The sequence below is a fragment of the Bufo bufo genome, chromosome 7 (genome assembly GCF_905171765.1).
Source record: "Bufo bufo chromosome 7, aBufBuf1.1, whole genome shotgun sequence".
Taxonomy (NCBI): Eukaryota; Metazoa; Chordata; class Amphibia; order Anura; family Bufonidae; genus Bufo; species Bufo bufo.
The window spans coordinates 116,173,205-116,196,496 of record NC_053395.1 but is presented as its reverse complement, the minus strand read 5'-3'; the positions used below and the strand labels follow the sequence as shown (position 1 = coordinate 116,196,496).

General features: G+C 39.8%; 1 protein-coding gene across 1 annotated transcript in view; it reads right to left on the bottom strand.

Moving 5' to 3' along the window:
• Positions 1-8,891: 8,891 nt before the first annotated feature.
• COL5A2 (collagen type V alpha 2 chain) overlaps positions 8,892-23,292 on the bottom strand; it is a 275,036-nt gene continuing 260,635 nt past the window's right edge. The window contains exons 52-54 of the mRNA XM_040439368.1: positions 15,931-16,121; positions 15,365-15,604; positions 8,892-9,472 (exon numbers count right to left, since the gene is read on the bottom strand). Coding sequence (XP_040295302.1) covers positions 9,326-9,472; positions 15,365-15,604; positions 15,931-16,121 — 578 coding nt within the window. The 3' untranslated portion in view covers positions 8,892-9,325. The remainder of the gene's footprint in view (positions 9,473-15,364; positions 15,605-15,930; positions 16,122-23,292) is intronic.

Sequence of the window (23,292 nt, the reverse complement as noted above, 5' to 3'; positions counted from 1 at the left end):
CGGGTTTGGGTCCAGGGTCCAAAAATCCTAAAGTTCGGTACGAACCCGAACTTTACAGTTCGGGTTCGCTCAACCCTACAAGCTGAGATACCTTGACGGTGGTGCAAAAGGGCTACGATGTGTTCCTGACAGGAATACATTGGCTAAAGTCTCAGTTCTTAACATCTGCTTGAGGGATTGGCCAATGTTGTCAGTTCCATATCATTGTGGTGCACCTTTCGCAGTGATTTATGTATTTTTAAATTTGCATCCACACTTTATCCCATCTTGTGTAGGATGCCATTGTGGTGCATGTGATCCGCTGCCGACATCCTCCATTGTATGCATTTTTGCTGGGGATTGCCGTTAGCAATGGATCACATGCGGAGGAATTGCTCCCCCGGTTATAAACACACCACAGTGTTTGGGGTTTTTGAGCATTCTCCCTAATTTAGGCCACTTTATTTCAGTTATTATTCTAATCACAAATACCTTTGCAAATTTTTTGGCGCATACACTTCCAAATCCTACGCTACTGTACGTCTGACATACTTTTAAGCATATATCACATTTAAAATGAAGAAGGCGAGCAGTAAGGGACGGTGAAGTGGCCGTGATGCTGATGGTGCACGCAGAGGCCGTGGCCCTGGGCGCGGAGAAACTGTGCCTGCTGGCAGAGCACAAGAAAAACAATCATCCACGATACCTAGCTTCATATCCCAGTTTGCAGGGCGGCGCAGGACACCACTCTTGAAGTCAGACCAGTGCGACCAGGTGGTCGGTTGGATTACAGCAGATAATGCTTCCACCAAGTAGTGTTGAGCGCGAATATGGCAACTTCGAGAATTTGGGAAGATTTTGAATATAGTGCTAAATATTTTTTTTTCGAATATTCGTCTTTTTTTTTTTTACAAAAAAAAATCGGCAATGTAGTGATCGCTTAATATGTGAATATTACGCAATCAATACAGGCGTGGGTCAAAAAGGAATATATAGCATTATAGAATATAGTGCTATACGGTATATTAGTTTTTTAGAATTTTCATCATTTTTTTCTATCTGAAGTCATGATACCTCCCTGCTTAAGTTGCTTGACAATGGGGAAAGATATTACACAGGGTGATAGCCAGACCACCCTCAGTTCGTCTTCTCAGCGCGAATTGGACGATGAAGAGGAGGTGGAGGAGCAGGAGACAGTTGCCTCCGCTACAGAGAGTAGTACCCATGGAAGTTTTATTCCATTTGGTCAGGGTGGGTGGGCCGAAGAGTAGAAAGAGGAAAGCGGCAGCAGGCCCTCGCACATAATGTTTTAGATGGTCAGATCAGCAGGCCCTTGCCCAAATGTTTTTGAGGGTCATCAGCAGGCCACTAATCATAATTATTCAAGGCTGTGTATGATGCCCTACTTTATTTGTAACAAAGGGTATATTGTAGTGCCGGTTTCTTGTAATTTTTCGCAGCCCTTTCACTTAGTGCATAGGCTTTATGAGTGTAGGAGTCCCATTACATGAACAATTGTACTACACTGTGAATGAGACTCTCCTTCATGTGATATACAGGTTGTATCGGAGTGCCTCTTCCTTGTAATTTTTGGGAGCACTTGCACTTTATATACAAGTAAATATGCAGGAAAGAATGTTTCCTGCCAAATTTACTCTAAAATCAATTTTATCCTCTGTTTTGTGCGTATTATTGTCAGTCTGTAACATCGTTCCCAGCAGCAACCTGGGAGCCCAAGATGCATCCAGACATCCTCCCCATGCTGTTCCCGAACCATTTCGGTGGTGTTTCTATCCCTTTCTGAGCTCAGGGGGGTGCCTGGTTTAATGCTCGGGTTCTCCCATTGACTTTCATTATACTCGGGTGCACGAGCACCCGAGCACCATGGTGCTTGATCAACACTAGTATAGGGGCGTATTTTAGTACTACAAGAAAAATATATTCTCACTTCACTGTTGCAGTTATATCTGGTAAAGTCTTTACTGGCGTATTGCAGTAGAAAAAGAAATATACATTCGCTATTCGCTGGTGCACTTACATGTAGAAAAACCTTTATTGATGTATATCATTAGAAAAAGAAGTATACATTCACCATTCGTTCCTGCACTCATATCTTGAAAAACCTTTATTATATCAGTAGAAAAATATAAATATATTCAGCATTGACTGTTGCAGTTATATGTGGTAAAGCCTTTAGTGGCATATTTCAGTAGAAAAATTAAGATATATTTGGCGCTGCAGTTATATGTGGGAAAGTTCTTTTTGCGGTATGGACCGAATTAAGTCGTGGTGAAATTTTGTATTTACGTTTCACACACTTCGCGCTTACATGAGGACGTCCATAAGAGCGGCGCATCAATAAAGGTGAATACACTATGCACTAACCCTGTACAAAAATGCAAACTAATTCACTCCAGCCCGCATCTATCTGCAGTATTTCTTACTGGACACTATGGGGACTGCGTCTTGCTCTTCCAGCGCGAACCTACTTCCTCCGCTACGTCCTGTTAACTTCAGATCACTCCACCTCAGGCGCCATAGTTTTTTTTTAAACTGACAGCCTATAACCTTGTGTTGAAAAGCCTTTAGTGGTGTATATACGTGGAAAAATTAAGATATAATCGGCGTTCACTGTTCCAATTATATGTGGTAAAGCCTTTAGTGGCGTATATCAGTAGAAAAATATAAATATATTTGGCGTTTAGCGTGGCAGTTATATGTGGTAAAATATTTTGGGACTTATTTTGGTGTAAAAAAATAATTGTATTCAGAGCTGCAGTCATATGCGTTAAAATCTTTTTTAAATTATTTTGGTGGAAAAAATATTGCATTAAGCGCTGCACTTATATGCGTTAAAATCTTTTTTTAATTATTTGGGTGGACAAAAAATTTTGCATTCTGCATTAAGCGCTGCACTTATTTGTGTTAAAATCTTTTTTTTGTTATTTGGGTGGACATAAAATCTTGTATTCTACATTAAGCGGTGCTCTTATATGCGTTAAAATCTTTTTTTATTTATTTAGGTGGAAATACAAATTTCCACATCTTCCATTAACTTCATCATCTCTTCATTAGCATCGGACACACTAACTTTACACCCTCCCCAGCTATATATATATATGTGGTGCAAGTACCACCTAGGGGCGAATAAAGGTAAATGACACTGCCAGCCTGTTAAAGGGAATTACAGCATGATACCACAATACATTTGATATGACATTTAGCAAGAGTTTAAAATGCCCACATATAGCACATAGAGGGACACTGCATCAAGATAAATCAGGCGTGGATCAGCCAGGATTTCCACACACCAATGCCTGATGCATCAGACTAGATCATCCATGGTGCCACACCAACAATTTGAAAAAAGAGACCGGTTTCTTCTGGCTACCTGCCTCAGCTACTATTCTGATGCTGTTACCCGCCTGATGCCACACATCTGATGCCAAGTTCTCCTTCTTTCACCCATCGTCTTCAGTGGGTACTGGTATTGGCACCCACCTCCACAGTATGTCACCTTGCCTGTGGCCTCCTGATGCTGCCGCCACCTCCAGACTCTGTCATTGTGCCGCTCTGTGGTCTCCTCATGCTGCTGGCACCTCCAGACTCTGTCATTGTGCCACTCTGTGGCCTCCTGATGCTGCCGCCACCTTCAGACTCTGTCATTGTGCTATTCTGTGGCCTCCTCATGCTGCTGCCACCTCCAGACCCTGTCATTGGGCCACTCTGTGGTCTCCTCATGCTTCTTTTACCTCATCACTATGTCATAGGTCCACTCTGTGGACTTCTCATGCTGTTCCCACCATCCCTACTTCATGACTGGTCCACTATTTTGGCTTTTGGCTTGGCTGACATCCGCCACCTCCAGACTCTGTCATTGTGCCACTCTGTGGTCTCCTCATGCTGCTGCCACCTCCAGACTCTGTCATTGTGCCGCTCTGTGGTCTCCTCATGCTGCTGCCACCTCCAGACTCTGTCATTGTGCCGCTCCGTCTCCTCATGCTGCTGGCACCCTTTCTACATGTGCAGCACATAGGACTGTAGCGGTGAACCGCTACACTCACTCAAAGTGTAACAAGAACAAAATTGAGGTACGGACATGCGCCTTTTTTAGAAGAAACCAGGCAGTACACACCCCAAAACGCGTTGTCTCAAAATAAACTTTATTGTATCCTGTACCGGGTCGTGGTAATGCACCTTATAATCGTCTACCAGCTTGATCACTCCACAGTGACAAGCTAAGACACGTTTTCCAATATATACCCGAGTGGCGACTTGGCCTTCGTCTCAAGGGGCTTCTAGACGCATCTGGCAGCACCGACCTGCACCTTTTATACCTCACAGCTCACCTGCAATACGGTTGCACTTAACTTCGGTGCAACCATAACAGGTGAGTCTATCGTATCCACCAGCTCTTTGAAGGAAGCTGTTGTACCTCGATTTACTTACCCTATAAGCGCCTCTCACCCTTTGGCCGTTACCTTACTGTATCATCATTTATTTGACACTTCTTCTGATCTGTCAGAATGAAGGAAAAACGAGATGCACAATGGATCCTGTCTGTGTAGTAGCTTTAAGGCCTGTATGGTCTAATCAGAATTGGCTTATGATTTGGTAGCCAAAAGCAGGAGTAGGTAGAAAACACAGAAGACATGCAAATGCTGACCGAGTGAAGGAGTATGCTCCACAGACAGAATATGCTTTTTCTGGGTAATTGTTCTAAAGGATCAGAGAAAAGGGAAAATGAATCAGTGACGTCAACACAAACTTACTGCTGACACCCTCTCCACTCTGTAGGGGGAGCTCTACTTGTATAAGCGTTTAATAGAACAGGTTCTGTAGACATCTATGTGGAATCAGCTGATGAGGGTGTAAAAGGAGTGCGCTTCTTCTTGACGCTATTATCTACCTTTAAGGCTGAGTTGATACTTGAGTTATTTGGTCAGTTTTGGCCCCGTGACCACCCAAATAAGTGAAGTACGCTGTGATTCTAAGAGCAACGCCTATCATCTGCATGTCATATGGACTCACAGTATTATTTCACTACCAAAGCAGACTCCCTATGTGTGTTACTACAAGGCACAGTGTTCTACACCACTATAAAGGCTCTCAGCAGCAAGGAAATAGACGTTTTTTAACGTAATTCGCCGCAAATTTATGCAAACCAAATTTTTCCCGAAAAATTTGGCGAACCAGTGAATCAAATTTTTTTAAAATACGCTCAGCTCTAGTTTTTATGTGCAGAGAAAAGCTTATTTACAGAAACCTATTGCCAAGCTTCTACAGTTCATAAATTTGTAATAGGCATATTTCTGGCAGCATATATTTCTGTACAGCGAACAGCAGTGTAATAGCACATTTTTAGTCATAGCATATTTTTCTATAGTTTAAAAGTGAGCAATAAGCCTATTTTAATATGTCAACAGCAGAGTATATTTTGGTCGCACCCAAGAGATGTCCAGTTGCACCTGTTTAGTCCCCAAAAAACTGAATTTAATTTAAGTATGTATACATGTACATTAAGCATATTTTAGTATGTCATCAGCAGAGTAAAATTTTTGTAACACCCAGGGGATATACAATTGCAATCTACAAGCAGACATCCAATTGCGCCTGTTGTTTTAATTGTTATATGTATGTATTAATTGTTCTACAGTTTATATGTGTGCAATAAGCATATTTTAGCGTGTAAACAGCAGAATAATGACATATATTTTAGTAACAGCCAGTGAACGTCCAATTGTGCCTATTTTTCCCAAATCCTGTCACTTTTTAAAAAATACTTTATAAGTGACCAATAAGCTTATTTTACAGTGTCAACAGCAGTGCATATTTTAGTCTCACCCGAGGGACATCCAATTGTGCCTTTTTCCCCAAAAACCTGTTGCAATTTTTGTACAGTTAATAATCAACATCATTCTGCTGTGACTGAGATGATGAGGGAGCTATTCAGTCCACAATGTCATCCTCTTTGTCTTCAATAGTAATCTGGTCGCCTACTGTAAGCAAGGAGAACTGCTGGGGGTGACTGTTCTGCTACTGCTTTCATATCTACAATATCTATGTAGTAATCTTCATTCTGGTAACATTTCTATGTAGAAATCTTGGGATTCTTGCAGTATTTATGCAGTGAGCTTATTTCTGTTATTGTATCTAAGCAAAGTTTTTTTTTGCCACATGAATCCTCAAAAAGTCATGTGGGATGATGCCTTCTGTTTGTCGACATGCAAAATATCACCATTTGTCACAAACTGAGAGAGGCAGAATGCTTGAACTCAGAGATCTTTGCTTATCACACTCTGGGAGATTAGTACTCTCCTAGGCTGAGTTGTCAGCACTGTTAAACGCTGTATGTCCAGGTGGTTGGGAGAACAACAAACTGCAATGACAGCTAGAAGTGCACAGAGACAAGATTGGTCTGGAGACTATGTGGGAAATCCCATGAAGAGCCCTTCGTAAGGGAATGTCACACTAGTACTACTACCAGGATTATGGTGTGGAATGGCATAATGTACTATAGGCAGACCCTCTAGTCTTCATTTCAGGTATATGGCGTCACATTCATTTGGTCATGGAAACAGTGACATAACAATTTCAATTATAGTTCCCTGGGGGCTGTTTTTCAACAATGTGTGCCACATATTGTTCTTGCTACTGTGAGCAGCTATGTGGTCTAAACATATTACCATGGCCTGCGTCATCTCTGGACTTCTCTTCCATAGAGTACATCTGGTACATCATTGGTTGGCAATTGTATATGGAGTTACCAGCAGATCTTGATTATTGGCATGCCCAACTGCATACTGCATTGCATAACATTCCTTAAACATTAATAACTTCATTGATCGCATGTGAAGGATTTATGCTTCTCCATCTGGTGGATCAACTTCAGGATAAAAAAAACTGCAACAAAACCTAGCACAAAAACCTGTGTGTGATACCACCCTTAATGTAATTTCTCAATTCCCTTTTACTAAGGCCCCCTGCACATGACTATATCCATTTTGTTCTCCATAAAAAAATCTGAAAAATGGACAAGGATAGGACAGCATGCTGTCTGTTTTTTTCAGACCCATAAAAATTTTAAGAGTCCATGTGCAATCCACAAAAAATGCAGAAAGGACACAGACCAAAAATAAGGTCATATTCATGAGATCTAAAAGTAATATTTCTCAACTATTTTATTGATTCTTTTGCCCATGCCTGAATACTCCTGAACTCTTCAACTTTCTTAATAAAGTGTCCCTGGTATATTTCATGCTCAAAATGTCATTGAATACATTTTATATGGGCTAATATGTTGTTTTCCATTGCTAGATAGCTGAGTGTACACCACTATTTACAGTAGTTCCTGTCGCTTTTTATAGAATGAACATATTCTGCAGAGCTGACCAGGAACTATCATCACCCACACCAGTCCCTATCCCCAGTGGTGCTCACAGTATAATTTTCTTATCTCAGATAGACACTGAATTTCATAAGACAAATAAACAATCAGTATGATTTTGCAGGAGACAAACTGAATGCAGATGTTGCCCTTCCTTGGACTTAAACCCAAAACCCAGTGTTACAAAGCATTGGTGCTAAATGCACACCTTTCACTCTACTTTCCCAAACTTTATTTTAAGATAAGATGGTTTGAGTAGTTGCATGTGTGTGTATGCAACACTGTTCTGGTTATGGTTGAATGTTCTATTTTCTTCCTAAATGTGAAAAGTTGTCTAGTTTAAAGTATGGGTCTCATGTGCAGCAACCAACTGCTGTTATTTTATTTAACAAAATTTCACTTCAATACTTAGAGGTGATCTCCACTTTACCCTCCTCTGTTTACTACTCATATATTTGAATTTACAGTATTAAATGCAATTATTATTTAAACTTCATAAAAGGATTGCATACATAGTTATGTATTGTTTGCCTATTCACATTGCATACAAGGAAATGATCAGTACATCTACCGTATGTATTATTAAGTTATCAACAATAAAAATGACACCAAACTATGGCTGCAGTTTAATAAATTGTGTACATTGCTTTTCTTTGTCATATTTTTTTTAATTCTACACTCACCAACAAATGAGACGTAAATAAAATTTTGCAAAGATACATGGTTATAGCTAATGGTATATTTCTGTTTACATCCAATGCCTTCTGCATTTTGTTTAGCTGCAAAGGAAATGAGATTATTAAAATGCACACTAAACCCACTTATAAAATAATATTTATGGGCAGCTATGAATTTTTATTTATTCAGGATTTTACAAAAGGTATTTTAGCACCATCAAGCATGTATAGTAACTTTCCCCATTCTCTGAAGAACAATAAAAGCATAGCACCTTTTTAATATTGAAGAAGAAATTGGGCAGACTAGATGGGCCAAATGGTTCTTATCTGCCGACACATTCTATGTTTCTATGTTTCTAAATACAACTATTGTATATGCATCCCAGCATCTAGAGATGAGGTAGCTTATGCTAAGAAACCAAATCCTTTTGCACCTGACAATTTAAGGGTAAAATGGAAATAGTGTTCATATTCTGTACATAACAGTTTTCTGCATACAATTTATGGTACTTGCCTAAATGCTAAAAGTAACATATGCTTGTGAGCAGTATAGTTTGGCACACACAATCAACATAATGAAGACTTGAAAAAAATATATATATAGTTTTTATACTGTACCTTGTAAATAAATATTTTTTGGTTTTACTCTTTGCAGTACATCAATGCAAGTATGCAAATTCTAAAGAAATATCTTCAAAATTACAATCAACTGAAAACCAAAATGGGAAACCCATCAAGCTTTGTAACCCTTTGTAAGCAATTTCTATTTAATATGTACAGTACATTTGAGCTTCAAATTGTAACTAAAGCCCAATACTGATAAACCAGACATCATAAATTATCTAATCATAACTTTAGAACTTTTAATAACGTTAGCTTACATCACAATGTAAAACTAAACATGTAAAAATTCATCCCAAAATGTTGGAAAGCAGAAGTCCATCAAACTGGAACAATTCAATTTGTTTTTAAACCTTTACGGTACTTGGCATACATAGAAAAATCATGATTATTTTACCCCTTTTTTCTCAATTTGTCTGATTTATTAAATGGAGTGCAAACATATGGAACACTACAAAAATATTGATTCGTGTATTATCTTCCTGCTCTTCAGTTGGTTTAAAAATCAAAAATAAATATTTTTAAGGAAGGCCAAGAAGTTAATAAAAAAGGGAAAATAATGAACAACTGTATGTACAGTGCTGGAGCACAGACAGCTACAGTTTTCAAGAGTCTCAGGATAACTTTCAGTTTAAGTTCTTAGGTTGTTTGTTGGTGTGATTTACAAAAAGCAGACTGGCCCAATGTCAACTCCAAATTCTTGGTCTGCACCTCCGATGTCCACAGGAGCAATATCAATAATAGGCAAACGTTTCACATTCTGGGTCCTGTACTCAAACACAGTTTTACCGATATTTCCACTGCGCTTCTGGAAAGAGAAACAAACATGAATTTGTCATGTGGTGGGAATCCCTATTCAATATACAGTGCCGTGCACATGATTATATTATGGCACCCTTACAACATATTTACGTCTTGTGAATTCATAAACACAGTAGGGCTCCACTTCTATTATGTCCTACTGGACCTTCCTATTGAATCTATGATTTTGTAAATAGAAATGGAAACTTTTTTTCTGTTGGATTCCTTATACATAAGAAACAAAAACAACCCATCTATCAAATGCCATATTATAGAGATGATCTCCCATAGAAGCGATGTGTCTAGCAATGAACTATGTATTATGCCACCATATGGAGCACTATAGGGTGGCACAATGAGTACTTATAGCTAGTACACAGTCACATCGGGATTTAATTTGCCTCAACTGTTTTCCTCCACCCAATACAATAATAATGTCACTAGTGACTTTTTATAATAGTATAAATATGCGGCACACAGAATATTCTTTTAAATTTAAAGGTAATTTATTTAGTGATTTATATGTATTTAGTAGTTTATAGGAAATATAATGCTGCGTATCCACTATCCCTATATGAACCGGACGTTTCGGTCCATAGGAACCATCTTCAGCGGCTTGGAGTTTCTATAGGAAAATAATAGCACATCTATAATGAGGTATCTGAACCCTTTGTGATAAATAAAGTATTCAATATGGATATATATACACAATTGGTATATACATAGTGAGGATACTTGTCACCTCAACTGAGGGTCAGTTGAAGTTACATGTATCAAATCCCCCCACTCCTAACTTACTGGTATTGTGTCTCTTTAGTAGCATTAACAAAATCATTTTTGTATAATTATTATATAATTTTCCAAATATTTTTTCCTTTTTTTTTTTGCTTTATTTAATGCATTTACTACTATATTTTCCATCTCCCTTCTATATTTATTTTATTTTATTTCATTTTGTTCTCCATAACTTTATCCTTTTGCTCTATCTACATATCACAACTTCTCACTATAGACCATACATTTTTTACTAGTGGAACATATCACATGACACTGTGGAACATATCCTCTACACCACCCATATCACATGGCAACATTATCATGTGACTGCACTCAATAGAGCCCATACACCACACATAGAGGTCAGAATCTAGCACATTAAGCTGTGGAACACATCACCGGCCCGCTCACATCAGGTGGCGACGTAATCACGTGACCGACACTCAGCAAAGCCAATACACTTTAAATAGATGCCAGATCTGCCTGAAAATGCAATCCCTTTATCTCTGACCACAGGTATTAGTACTTACTTTTGCCTACATGCATGCAGCTGTTTACATCCCTCTACCTTCACTATATTACCGACATCTCTGTTTTCTATTTATGTTGCCTACTATGCTACCTTGTCTTTTACCTCTCATTCTATATATAGCTATACTTCATACAACCACCATACTGCTATATACCATTTACCAGCTACAATCTCTAATATTGTCTAGTACATAAAGCAAAATGACATTTTGCTCTATAACTTCCTTACACCCCCACATTTTTCCCATACTCTTTCTTTTCACCACTTTTCCTCTATATATTGGCCTTTATCCGCACTATGTATATAATCGATTGTGTATATATATACATATTGAATACTTTATTTATCACAAAGGGTTCAGATACCTCATTATAGATGTGCTATTATTTTCCTATAGAAACTCCAAGCCGCTAAAAAAGATCTCTATGGACCAAAACGTCTCGCTCATATATGGATAGTGGTTATGCAGCATTTAGTTTTCTATAAACTGAATCCTGAACCTTTTTATTGTGAAAATCACTAAATAAAATTACCTTTAAATTGCAAAAAATATTGTGTGCCGGATATTTATACTATAGTTGGATGACCGTCGGGTCTTTGCTGGCACCGGGAAGAGTAAAACAGTGTGCGGTACTCTATTCTCTAATATACTAGTGACTTTTTGTCATGCTTTTGGTTTTCAAAAAAGCACCAAAAAGTATCATGTGTGAAAATAACCAAAGTAGGAGAGAGGTGTGCTTCTCAGCATAGTTCATATTGCTTTTCAGCGTTATAAATAGTATGTCAAATCCTAATCTACATACTGCACATGAGGCATTAATATATTTTTTGATCAAAATGAATAGACCCACTCACAATGCCAAGGTTTCCTCTACTAGTGGGTACTTACTCTAAATTGGTGCGGCACCACATGGAGACCACTGTGCCAAAACACCACGTCCCCTTGTCACTGAGCAGCACAGATCCACAGGCACAGCACTGGGGCAACAACAGCCACCATGTAGCACCGCACCATGTAAACAGATGTCAAAAATTCACCTTTCCATATGGTCTCAAGATCTACAACCTGAGACCTAGTAGGAGTTTATTGACCCTTCGGCAGTCTCCAGCTAATTAAAAACACCTGTGCTGTGTAAAAGGAGTGCTGATACCATAGGAAAGAGACAGACACTGATAAAATTAAAAAAAATAGAGAAAAAAAGCATTGATTGCACATCCCCATGCTATGCAATTGGTGCAGCACCACATGGCACTGTATACTACTAATTATGCTGAAAAGTGATGTTAGTTGTGCTGGAAAGCAACAATAGATCATTGCATAGCAAGTAGATATGCCATCCATGCATTTCTCTTTTTGTCGGCATATTGCATATTTTGCATAGTGCTCTTCTTTCTCTCATGGTATCAGCACTCCCAAACTCCTACTGGTTCTCAGTTGGAATCCTTAAGAGCTCAAGGTGAACTTTTGGCATCTGTTTACATGGTGCAATGCTGCATGGTTTCTGTGCAATTCTGGCAGCAGGGGTGCTGTCGGACTGCTCGGTTACACCGCCTATTGGTGTGATATATGGCAATAAATTAGAGTAGGCATCCACTCATAGAGGTGACCTTGACATGCTTTATGGCATTGTATACTACTAATAATGCTGAGAAGCAACAATAGATCAATGCATAGCATGTGGATGTGTGATCCATGATTTTCTCTTTTTGTGGGTATAGTAGATAGACTTTTTTTTTGTCTTTGCCCATCCATGTTTATTGCCATAACAGTCATAACTTTTTTTTTATTTTGTACTACAGCCTAGCTATTTGTGGTTTTATTTAATTTGAGCTTTTTAGGTAACATTTTGCCTTACTCATACATTAACATTCAATTTAGGCCTCATGCACATGACCGTGCCGTTTTTTGCGGTCTGAAAATCGCGGATCTGCAAAAAACGGAAGCCGCCCGTGTGCCTTCCGCAATTTGCGGAACGGAAAGGGCGGCCGTCAATATAAATGTCTATTCTTGTCCGCAAAGCGCGGACAAGAATAGGACATGTTATATTTTTTCAGCGGGGCCGCGGCCGTGTGCTGTCCGCATCTTTTGCGGCCCTATTGAAGTGAATGGGTCTGCATTTGAGCCGCCAAAACGGCAGCTCGGATGCGGACCCAAACAACGGCCGTGTGCATGAGGCCTTACATTAACGTATGGGTTAAATTCAGAAAAAAAATTATTGCACCATTTTTTATTACACCATTTACTAAGGACCATAACTAATGTGCACACTGAATTGTATTGTTTGTTAAAGTTTTAAAATCAAATGTCTTTGTTATTAACAAATTGGTGATGTTTCCTTTAAAAGAATGAATAGAATAACCATTTTTTAATCATTTTTTTCTACCTATACCTATAATATACTGGGATATAGAGATATATCTTTATATACCAGCATACTAAATAAATGTAAGTGAAGACTGGTATGGTTTGGGTTTTTAGGCATAGAAAGTGCTCTCATAGATAATAGTGCACCCTGTGGCTCACTCTAAAGCTGGATCCGCAACTGGCATGAAAATCCGCATATTAATTCTAGTGTTTTTGCTCCTCAGCAAAAACACTAGAATTTATATGCAGATTTTCATGCTGTGGATTTTGTGGCATATATTCTGCAGGAAGCTTTTCCACTGCGACATACTTTTGACTCTATGTATGTATTGGGAATTATTTTCCCCGTAGTCAAACATAGTGTAAATTTCTGCAGTGGATTGTTCCACAATGAAAATACATCACATTTAAAGGTGTTGTCTGCTTTATTTATATTGCTAACCATTCCTTCTAATTCACTTGTATGGGATTGTCATGCCCTGCTTAGGCTTTGTGCGGAGGTCTGCCAGGTTAGCAACACGTGTGTAGCTTTTTGTTTTGAAATTGAGCTATATCCGCCTCCCTTCAGGTGCACTGGGTGGGGTCATTGGTTTGAGTTTAAATTACGCCCACTCCCAGTGTCCTGTGTGGGTTATAGCTTCTGTCTGGTTCAGAGGAAGGAAGGAAGGATTTGCTGTTCCTGCTCAGTAAAGATAAGTTGGTTTTGTTTTCTTGTGGTTGTCTGTCTAGGCTGTTAGAGAGACGCCTGTCCCCTCCAGGTCCTGAGGGAGCAGGCTGCCTCTTTCCCCCTTTCACCATCTTAGGGAATTTAGGGAATCTTCAGCCTAGGCACGGGAACACGTTCATTCCCACCTTCAGGGTCTGAATGTGGGCATAGAAGTCTAGGGAGAGCTGGTAGGGATTTGTCAGGAGGTGACCTTTATCCCCAGCTTCTTGCCTAGACACTTGTTTGTTGATTTTCTTTGTATCTTGTATCCTGTCCGCCGTGACAGGGATAGTGAATAGGAAGGAGCTGTCCCACTGAAGTGAATGGAATGGTGTAGTTGCTATTATACCTGCTCACCACTATGGCTGCGACAGCGAGTAGGTAAACATTAAAGAGAAGGCAGCATTCATACAAGCATTGCTTTTGTTCAAACAGCTGATCGGTGCTGGTCCAGGGAGAGGATAGGTTATCAATATAAATAAAGTGGACAAGCCCTTTAAAGTTAGCCTTAGGCCTATTGCACACGACCGTATGGCTTTTTCAGTGTTTTGCGATCCGTTTTTCACGGATCCGTTGTTCCGTTTTTTGTTTCCGTTGTGTTTCCGTTTCTGTTCCGTCTTTCCGTTCCGTTTTTCCGTATGGCATATACAGTATACAGTAATTACATAGATAAAATTGGGCTGGGCATAACATTTTCAATAGATGGTTCAGCAAAAAACGGAACGGAAACGGAAGACATACGGATGCATTTCCGTATGTGTTCCGTTTTTTTGCGGACCCATTGACTTGAATGGAGCCACGGACTGTGATTTGCGGGCAATAATAGGACATGTTCTATGTTAAAACGGAACGGAAAAACGGAAAAACGGAAACGGAATGCATACGGAGTACATTCCGTTTTTTTTGCGGACCCATTGAAATGAATGGTTCCGTATACGGACCGTATACGGAACGCAAAAAACGTCCAGTAAACGGGAAAAAAAAACGTCCGTGTGCAATAGGCCTTAGTGTTTTGGCCTCTTATACACTAGCAGCTAAGGTTGAGACCCAGAGGAGACCTAGCAAAAAAAAGCAGAATAATACACAGGTGCAAACTGTCATGATACACAGGTGCACTGTCAGTACCGGGGGGGACCCACCTTCAATATTCTTTGTAGAAGAAACTATACGGGATACAAATATAAAAATTCAAAGCAGAGAGCAGGAGAGGTCCCTGCCATCTGAATGACCTTGCTAGGTACTGACACCTGCCCTGCTTACAGCTCAGCACATTCTCCATGTGCAAAGTTTGGGATGGCTAACAAAAGCAGGAAACATGAAACAAGATTTGGTGATTATCAGTCTATTACTCTTATTCCTCTTACTAAGGAAATAGCATTGTTATAAATGTCACTATATATATATATATATATATATATATATATATATATATATATTACATATATTCTAATATATTCTTTTCATTATTCTTTATATTTTCTTATGAATTGGGATTATAATATTGCATGCATTCACTTACCGAACAAGTGTCTTCTAAAACAGTGTATCTGAAGCGGCTGTTTCCTTCTGCTCTAATGTCAAGATCATTAGCACCTTTGAGTATTACAGCTTTTTTTAAATTGTGATTTTTTTCATCTAAGAATCCCACTGTATTTTTACAGTAATAGGTAATATTTTGTGAAGCTTCTTTTGACAGAAGACGCAAAAAGGTCATTTGAGTCACAGCTGTATTAGGTGAATCACTTTCTCCATAGACAAACTAAAAAAAAATAAAAAAAATTAAAACAAATCTGTACACTAGTTTCTGGTTACAAAATGTAATTACAAATTAATCACAATTAATTTATTGACAAAAAAGGCAATGCAGATATAACATGAGAATTACTTTACAAGTTACCCTATTATATAGGAAAGGATTATTCTCATCTTATAATGTTATGTCATTGTGCACAAGAGAACTGTGTAGGAGATGCAGCACTGGGGCTCTATCATTTTGAGGGTCATTGGGATCCCAGTTATTGATCCAAAATATAGGCTGACATCATTTGCTAGCATAATAATAAAATACATTATTCAATTATGTACCTGAGATCCTCTGTTCATATCCACACCATAAAATATGGGCTTGAAATTATCTCCACTTTTGCCAGTCCACCAAGTCTTAATAGGTATTTTGGAAGGATTTGCAGATATGCAGGTCTCTCCAGTTTCCATATTACAGTAAACCTTAATGGCATCTTCTGAACATCCTTGATTTGGATCTATCCAATATTCTCCTGTGAACACAGATTAAATATTATCAGCATCATATAAAATGAACAAGCTTGCATTTCCTAAATTATGGTTAAGTTCCATAACGGATGCGGACCCATTGACTTGAATGGGTCCGCAAATCTGGAGCGGTGTGGAACGGAAGCACCATTTGCATGGAAAATTTGCAATAAAAATTTGCGATCAACACTACTTATAAACAGTGCCATTTATTGGATTCATGAAAAGACTATGGGCCAGATTTATCATTAGCTCAAGTCAGAATAATGGAGTGAAAAAGTCGCAAAAAAATGTGCAAACGCTAAAACTGCACACAAATTTTCTGCTCTGCACTATGCTTGCCAGTTTTCTGAAAGTGGGCATGTTTTCTTATGTAAATGAATCTCTAGACAGATTTACTATTGGGACTATTAAAAAAGTCGCAAAAAAATGCGCAATTTCACTCCAGTGAGGACCATGCTTATCTTTTGAGACTTTTTAATAGAACATGCGACTTTTTGGTAAAGACGTGCGACTTTTTCGTAAAGATGTGCGACTTTTGTAAAGCTCTTACTGACGGATAAACTGCTACCGTCAAATCACATTTATTACAGTCTTAAAGGGCCGATCATAAATCTGACTTGGCTAAAACTGACTTTAGCCATATGTGAAAGTGGAGTGAGCGGTCAGAGTCAAAAGGTTATTGAATATTATGTTAGGACAATCAGAAAACTTTTTGTCACCCTAATGATAATGATCTAGGTGCGCAGGTCCACCCAAGCCATCCAACAGTTATGAAGCAACTTTGAGGCTTACTGGCTCTCAGTCAAATGAGAGCTGGTTTTGAATGTCTCATAGTGCACAAGGCTGCCATTGTAAGGTCTGCTGACTGTAGCTGTCTCATGGATAGATTGTTGGCTTGCACATACCCAGCTTTTGGCATATAGCCTTTGTGTGGTTGTCTATTGTATGTCATAGGTAATAGGAGTCCAAGATGCATCCAGATGTCCTCCCCATGCTGTTTCCAAACCATTTTGGTGGTGTTTCCATCAATTTCTAACCTTTTTCTGTAAACCATACACACTCTCATCTTCAGAGCAGGGGGAGCCTGGTTTAATGCTTGGGTTCTCCCTTCGACTGCCATTGTGCTCGGGTGCTTGGCAGAGCATCCGAGCACTTTGGTGCTCAATCAACACTAATGCGGACCAATTCAAGTTGAATAGGTCTGGATCCGTCCTGGAGGCCTCATGAACGTTCTCCATGCATTGCGGACTGAAATTGCGGAATAGAACCCATATGTTTGTGTGAACAATCCCTTTCTGGGAAAGAGCATTCCTAGGAACACTTAGGCCTCTTCCACATGAACGATACGGATTAGGTCCGGATGCGTTCAGGGTGCGTTCAGGAAAACTTGCACCATTTCGCAAGCAAGTTCAGTCAGTTTTGTCTGCTATTGCGTTCAGTGGTTAAGTTTTTTTCGCGCTGGTGAAATGCGCATTGAGGCAATTTTCACGCGCGTGATAAAAAACGGAATGTTTACAAACAACATCTCTTAGCAATCATCAGTGAAAGATGCATTGCATCCGCACTTGCTTACAGATGCGATGCATTTTTCCCGCAGCCCTATTCACATCTATAGGGCCAGGGCTGCGTGAAAAACGAAGAATATATTACATGCTGCGATTTTCATGCAACGCACAAGTGATGCGTGAAAAACAACACTCATGTACACAGACCCATTGAAATAAATGGGTCCGGTTTCAGTGCGGGCGTAATGCGTTCGCATCACGCATTGCGCCGGCACAGAAAACTTGCTCGTGTGAAAGAGCCCTTTGGGCTCATGCACACGACTATATGTATTTTGCGGTCTGCAAAAAACTGATCCACAAAAAATACAGACGACATCTGTGTGCACTGCGTATTTTGCGAAACGGAACAGCTAATAGAACAGTACTATCCTTGTTCATAATGCGGACAATAATAGGACTTTTTTTTGCGGAACTGAAATATGGACATACGGAAACAAAATGCCCACGGACTAACTGCCGTTTTTTTTGCGGACCCATTGAAATTAATGGTTCCGCATACGGTCCGCAGAAAAAACAGAACGGACACGGAAAGAAAATACGTTTGTGTGCATGAGCCCTTAAACATTTAATCCAGCTTTACTGAAAGTAGATAAAATCTATAGAACAAGGGTACAAGCAAAAAGTTCTGGAAAAAAAATGGAGCTCACATAGTACCCATATAAAATATTATATTTTTTGAATCGTATATAGTATATAACAAAATATACCATTAAAAAGTGGGAGAGTCATCAACAGTGCATAATATAAGGATATTGGCAAACTGATAATATACAGTATACGGACCAATCCTGCAAAAATCTTAGCCAAAACTCCAAGGAGACAATGGCAAGAAAAAGACTCACCCAAGCAAAGTGTGTACACCAGGATGGCACTACCGCAACGCGCGTTTCGAGTGCCTTCGTCTGGGGGTAACGCCATCACTATAGGATCAGGTATTTAGTCCTATACCCACCAATAGGATGCTTGAGTTTAAAAAAATGATTTCAATCACCTGGGTATGTAATGGCCACGCGATGTGCGAGTGCCCACGCTCCGCCTCCATCCTGACCAGCGCCACGCCCACAAACACATAAGAAAGGTTGGAGACCCACAGACGGAAGGTGCCGAGCGCAGGCACCGCACACCCACATCCCAAGCAAGAGAAGAAACACTAGTACACATAAAGCTTTCTCTACTGGTCCTGTATAACAGCTGCATGAAAGCAGCGTCAAGAAACAACCACAATCGACCATCATTAATATTCAAAATAATCCATATATATTATATTATACATCAATGATCAACATGATTAATATATAATTATATAGAATAAAAATAAATATAAATAAACTAAAAAAGGGGAGAATATATTATTACATATTATACAAAAACACGAATCATAGAAATATATAATAGATAAAATCAACATACATAAACCAGATACCCTATTAAAATATATATAACACATAATACAAAAAATAAAATAATAGACAAAAATGTGCAATCTCAAGATTAAAAAAAGTTCAAAGAACTGCCACCACTTTAAATACACCCCAACCAGTGACAAAATATTGAAACACTCACATATTATTAGAAAGGAAAGGGTTTGGGTAATGTGAGAGAAGATCTTCACGTTATACGACACGACCTTAAATCTACTGCTTAAATCTACTATGGTTGCCTGTCAGTTTGCTACTGACACTTTAATACATTGCACTACAAACATAGTACAGTGTATTATTTGAGCGATGAAAGTATTGATTGTAAAATCCCTTTGTGGGACTAATTAGTGTTGGGAGAGCATTCTCTGCCGAACACTAATTTTACTTGAGCATCGCGATGCTCGGCACATCGCGGCGTTCGGCTGAAACCTGGGCTAAATAGCTTGCAATTGTTTGGCCGCTGCACACAGCGACATTATCTGCGCTACATCTCCTGTGTAATGTGTGTGCATCCTAAATATCTGTGACATCCAGTGTACTATTTCCGTAGACTGTGTCCGCTGCGGACAGTTACATTACCTGCGCTTCATCTCCTGTATAACGTTTGCGTATCTGAAATATCAGTGACATTCAGTCTAATTTTTTTGCTGCTGGTGGCAGCGACATTACCTGTGCTGCATCTCCTGTATAATGTTTGCCTATCCTAAATATTGGTGACATTAATTTAGTGTAATTTTTTATTAGCCGCTGGTGACAGCGACATTAATAACTGATAAGCACATCCGCCTGTCAACTGAAAAGCTGACCGGTTGACTATTATAAAAATGAATAAGGCCTGGACTGCCCCTGACTTCTCTACTCCACCAGAGGTAAGCAGCTGAACATAAAGGCACTCTAAATGTGGCTTTTATGATGTATTGAATACACTGTATTCCCATGCACCCTTTCCACCACAAAAAAGAGTATATGGTTCAATCTCCCTTTTCTCATCCTCCTTTATCATATCAACATGCTTATTAGGCTTCCCTCACTCCTAATGTTTTAGAGGGTCAGCTCATCAGCAGGCCCTCATCAATAATGTTTTAGAGGGTCACCAGCAGGCCCTCGCCCATAATGTTTTTGAGGGTCACCAGCAGGCCCTTAACCATAATGCTTTTGAGTGTCACCAGCAGGCCCAAACCCATAATGTTTTAGAGGGTCACCAGCAGGCCCTTGCCCATAATGTTTTTGAGGGTCACCAGCAGGCCCTCAACCATAATGCTTTTGAGGGTCACCAGCAGGCCCAAACCCATAATGTGTTAGATGGTCAGCTCAGCAGCAGACCCTCACCCCTAATGTTTTAGATGGTCAGATCAGCAGCAGGCCCTCGCCCCTAATGTTTTAGAGGGTCAGCTCAGCAGCAGGCCCTCACACCTAATGCTTTAGAAGGTCAGATCAGCAGAAGGCATTCACCCCTTAATGTTTTGGAGGGTTAGCCCAGCAGCAGACCCTCACCACTCATGTTTTAGATCGTCACATCAGCAGCAGGCCCTCACCCCTAATGTTTTAGAAGGTCAGATCAGCAGCAGGCACTCGCCCCAGATGGTCAGTTCAGCAGACCCTTGCTCCAAATGTTTTTGAGGGTCACCAGCAGGCCATCAATCATAATTTTTCAAGGGTGTGTATGATGCCCTCCTTTATGTGTAATAATGGGTGTAATGGAATGTCGCTTCCTTGTAATTTTTGGCAGCCCTTTGCATAGGCTTTATGAGTGTAGGAGTCCCACTACCTGAACAATTGTAATACAATGTGAATGAGGCCCTCTTTTATGTGAGGTTGTATCATAGTGCCTCTTCCTTGTAATTTTTGGGAGCACTTGCACTTTATATACAAGTAAATATACAGGAAATAATGTTTCCTAACCATTTTTCCTCTAAAATCGATTTTCTCTTCGGTTTTGTGTGTATTATTGTCAGTCTGTAAAAGTGACGTACTACACGGACAACATCATTCCCAGCAGCGACCTTGGAGTCCAAGATGCATCCAGACACCCTCCCCATGCTGTTCCCGAACCATTTCAGTGGTGTTTCCATCAATTTCTGACCTTTTCCTGTGAACCCCTTCAGAGCAGGGGGTGTCTGGTTTAATGCTCGGGTTCTCCCATTGACTTCCATTGGTGCTCGACCAACACTAGGACTAATAAATCATGAAAGTCTTAAAGTTTGTAATTATTTTTTTATCTCCAAATTAAACAAATGCACATGGTGATTGATCATGTGATGGACCATGTGATGAGCGCAGTGACGTCACCAAGGGTCATTTTCCTCCCAGGTCATCAAAGAAGAAGACAGAAAAGAAGCCACGCAAACAAGTGGATGAGGTGAGTTTAATTTTTATTTATTTTTTTAACCCCTCCATCCCTATTTTACTAAGCATTCTGTATTAAGAATGTTATTATTTTCCCTTATAACCATGTTATAAGGGAAAATAATAATGATCGGGTCCCCATCCCGATCATCTCCTAGCAACCATGCGTGAAAATCGCACCGCATCCGCACAATATAGAGCATGCTGCGATTTTCACGCAACGCACAAGTGATGCATGAAAATCACTGCTCATGTGCACAGCTCCATAGAAATGAATAGATCCGGATTCAGTGTGGGTGCAATGGGTTCACCTCACGCATTGCATCCTCGCGGAAAACTTGCCCGTGTGAAAGAGGCCTAAGGGATTAAAGTTTCAAGCAACCAAAGAGATGTAGTCACATTAGCTTTGCCTACAGACATAACTGAAGCACTTGCTGACCTACTGGCTTGTCTGCATCCTCTACAGTTCTATTGTTTTTGCCTTGTCTAGTGCAATGCCTTGCTTACTTGTATATTAAACCTGCTTAGTGAAAAGACTCATTGTTTGTGTTGGTCTCACCAGCCAGCATTATGACCAAGTCTAATGTTTTGTTCACCCCGCTCACTTGTGTTGGTCATGCCTTCTAATAGTTTGGCTCCTTGCAAAACAAGGTTCTGTGTACAACACTTTTCCACGGCTACTTTGAATTCCTAATCCCCCCATGATTTTGTTCATACCAGGCATTAGTTAAATTTTCTGTCTTTAAAACATTCCAAGATGCTCCAAATGTATTAAAAGGATGGCCTATATATTTGTAACGATTATCCCACCACCTGTAGCAAGAAGATTTAGACAGTGGGACCGAGCTACTGAGCATGTGTGACCAGCAGCACTGGACTCGTTAGGTGGACATTCTAAGAGGAAAATAAAAAAAAGAGACAGTGACATTACAAGAATATAACAGCAATACACAGGAGAATTTGGCTGGAAATGAAAAATTGGTTTGTGTGTTAAAATAAAGTAACTCAATATACATATGTTTGTTGGACAACCTCTTTAATGGTTGTGTACAGGTAAACTAAAATGGGGTATCAGGCTCCTGACAGGTCCAAACGTAACTACAGGGTGGGCCATTTATATGGATACACCTTAATAAAATGGGAATGGTTGGTGATATTAACTTCCTGTTTGTGGCACATTAGTATATGTGAGGGGGGAAACTTTTCAAGATGGGTGGTGACCATGGCGGCCATTTTGAAGTCGGCCATTTTGAATCCAACTTTTGTTTTTTCAATAGGAAGAGGGTCATGTGACACATCAAACTTATTGGGAATTTCACACGAAAAACCATGGTGTGCTTGGTTTTAACGTAACTTTATTCTTTCATGAGTTATTTACAAGTTTCTCTTTGTTTACAGCCATTGACATGTCACCGAGGTTAACACGTGAGGAGCGGATAGAAATTGTGTTGATGTCTGGTGAACGCAGTAACCGGGTCATTGCAGCAGATTTCAATGCAAGACACCCTACGAGACCACCCATCTCCCATGCTACAGTTAGCAAACTGCTTGCTAAGTTTCGTGAAACTGGTTCAGTGTTGGATTTGCCAAAATGTGGACGCATGAAATCTGTCTCTAATGAAGAAACATCAGTGGCTGTCCTAGCTTCATTCAGCAAGAGCCCACAGCGTAGCACTCGCCACATGTCACTGGAGAGTGGCATTAGTCGAACATCCCTTCGGTGGATATTAGCTACTCGCAAATGGTACCCTTACAAACTCCAGCTACTGCAGCATCTCAACGAGGATGACCCAGATAGGCGCACTGAATTTGCAAAGTGGGCAAAACAAAAATTGGAACAG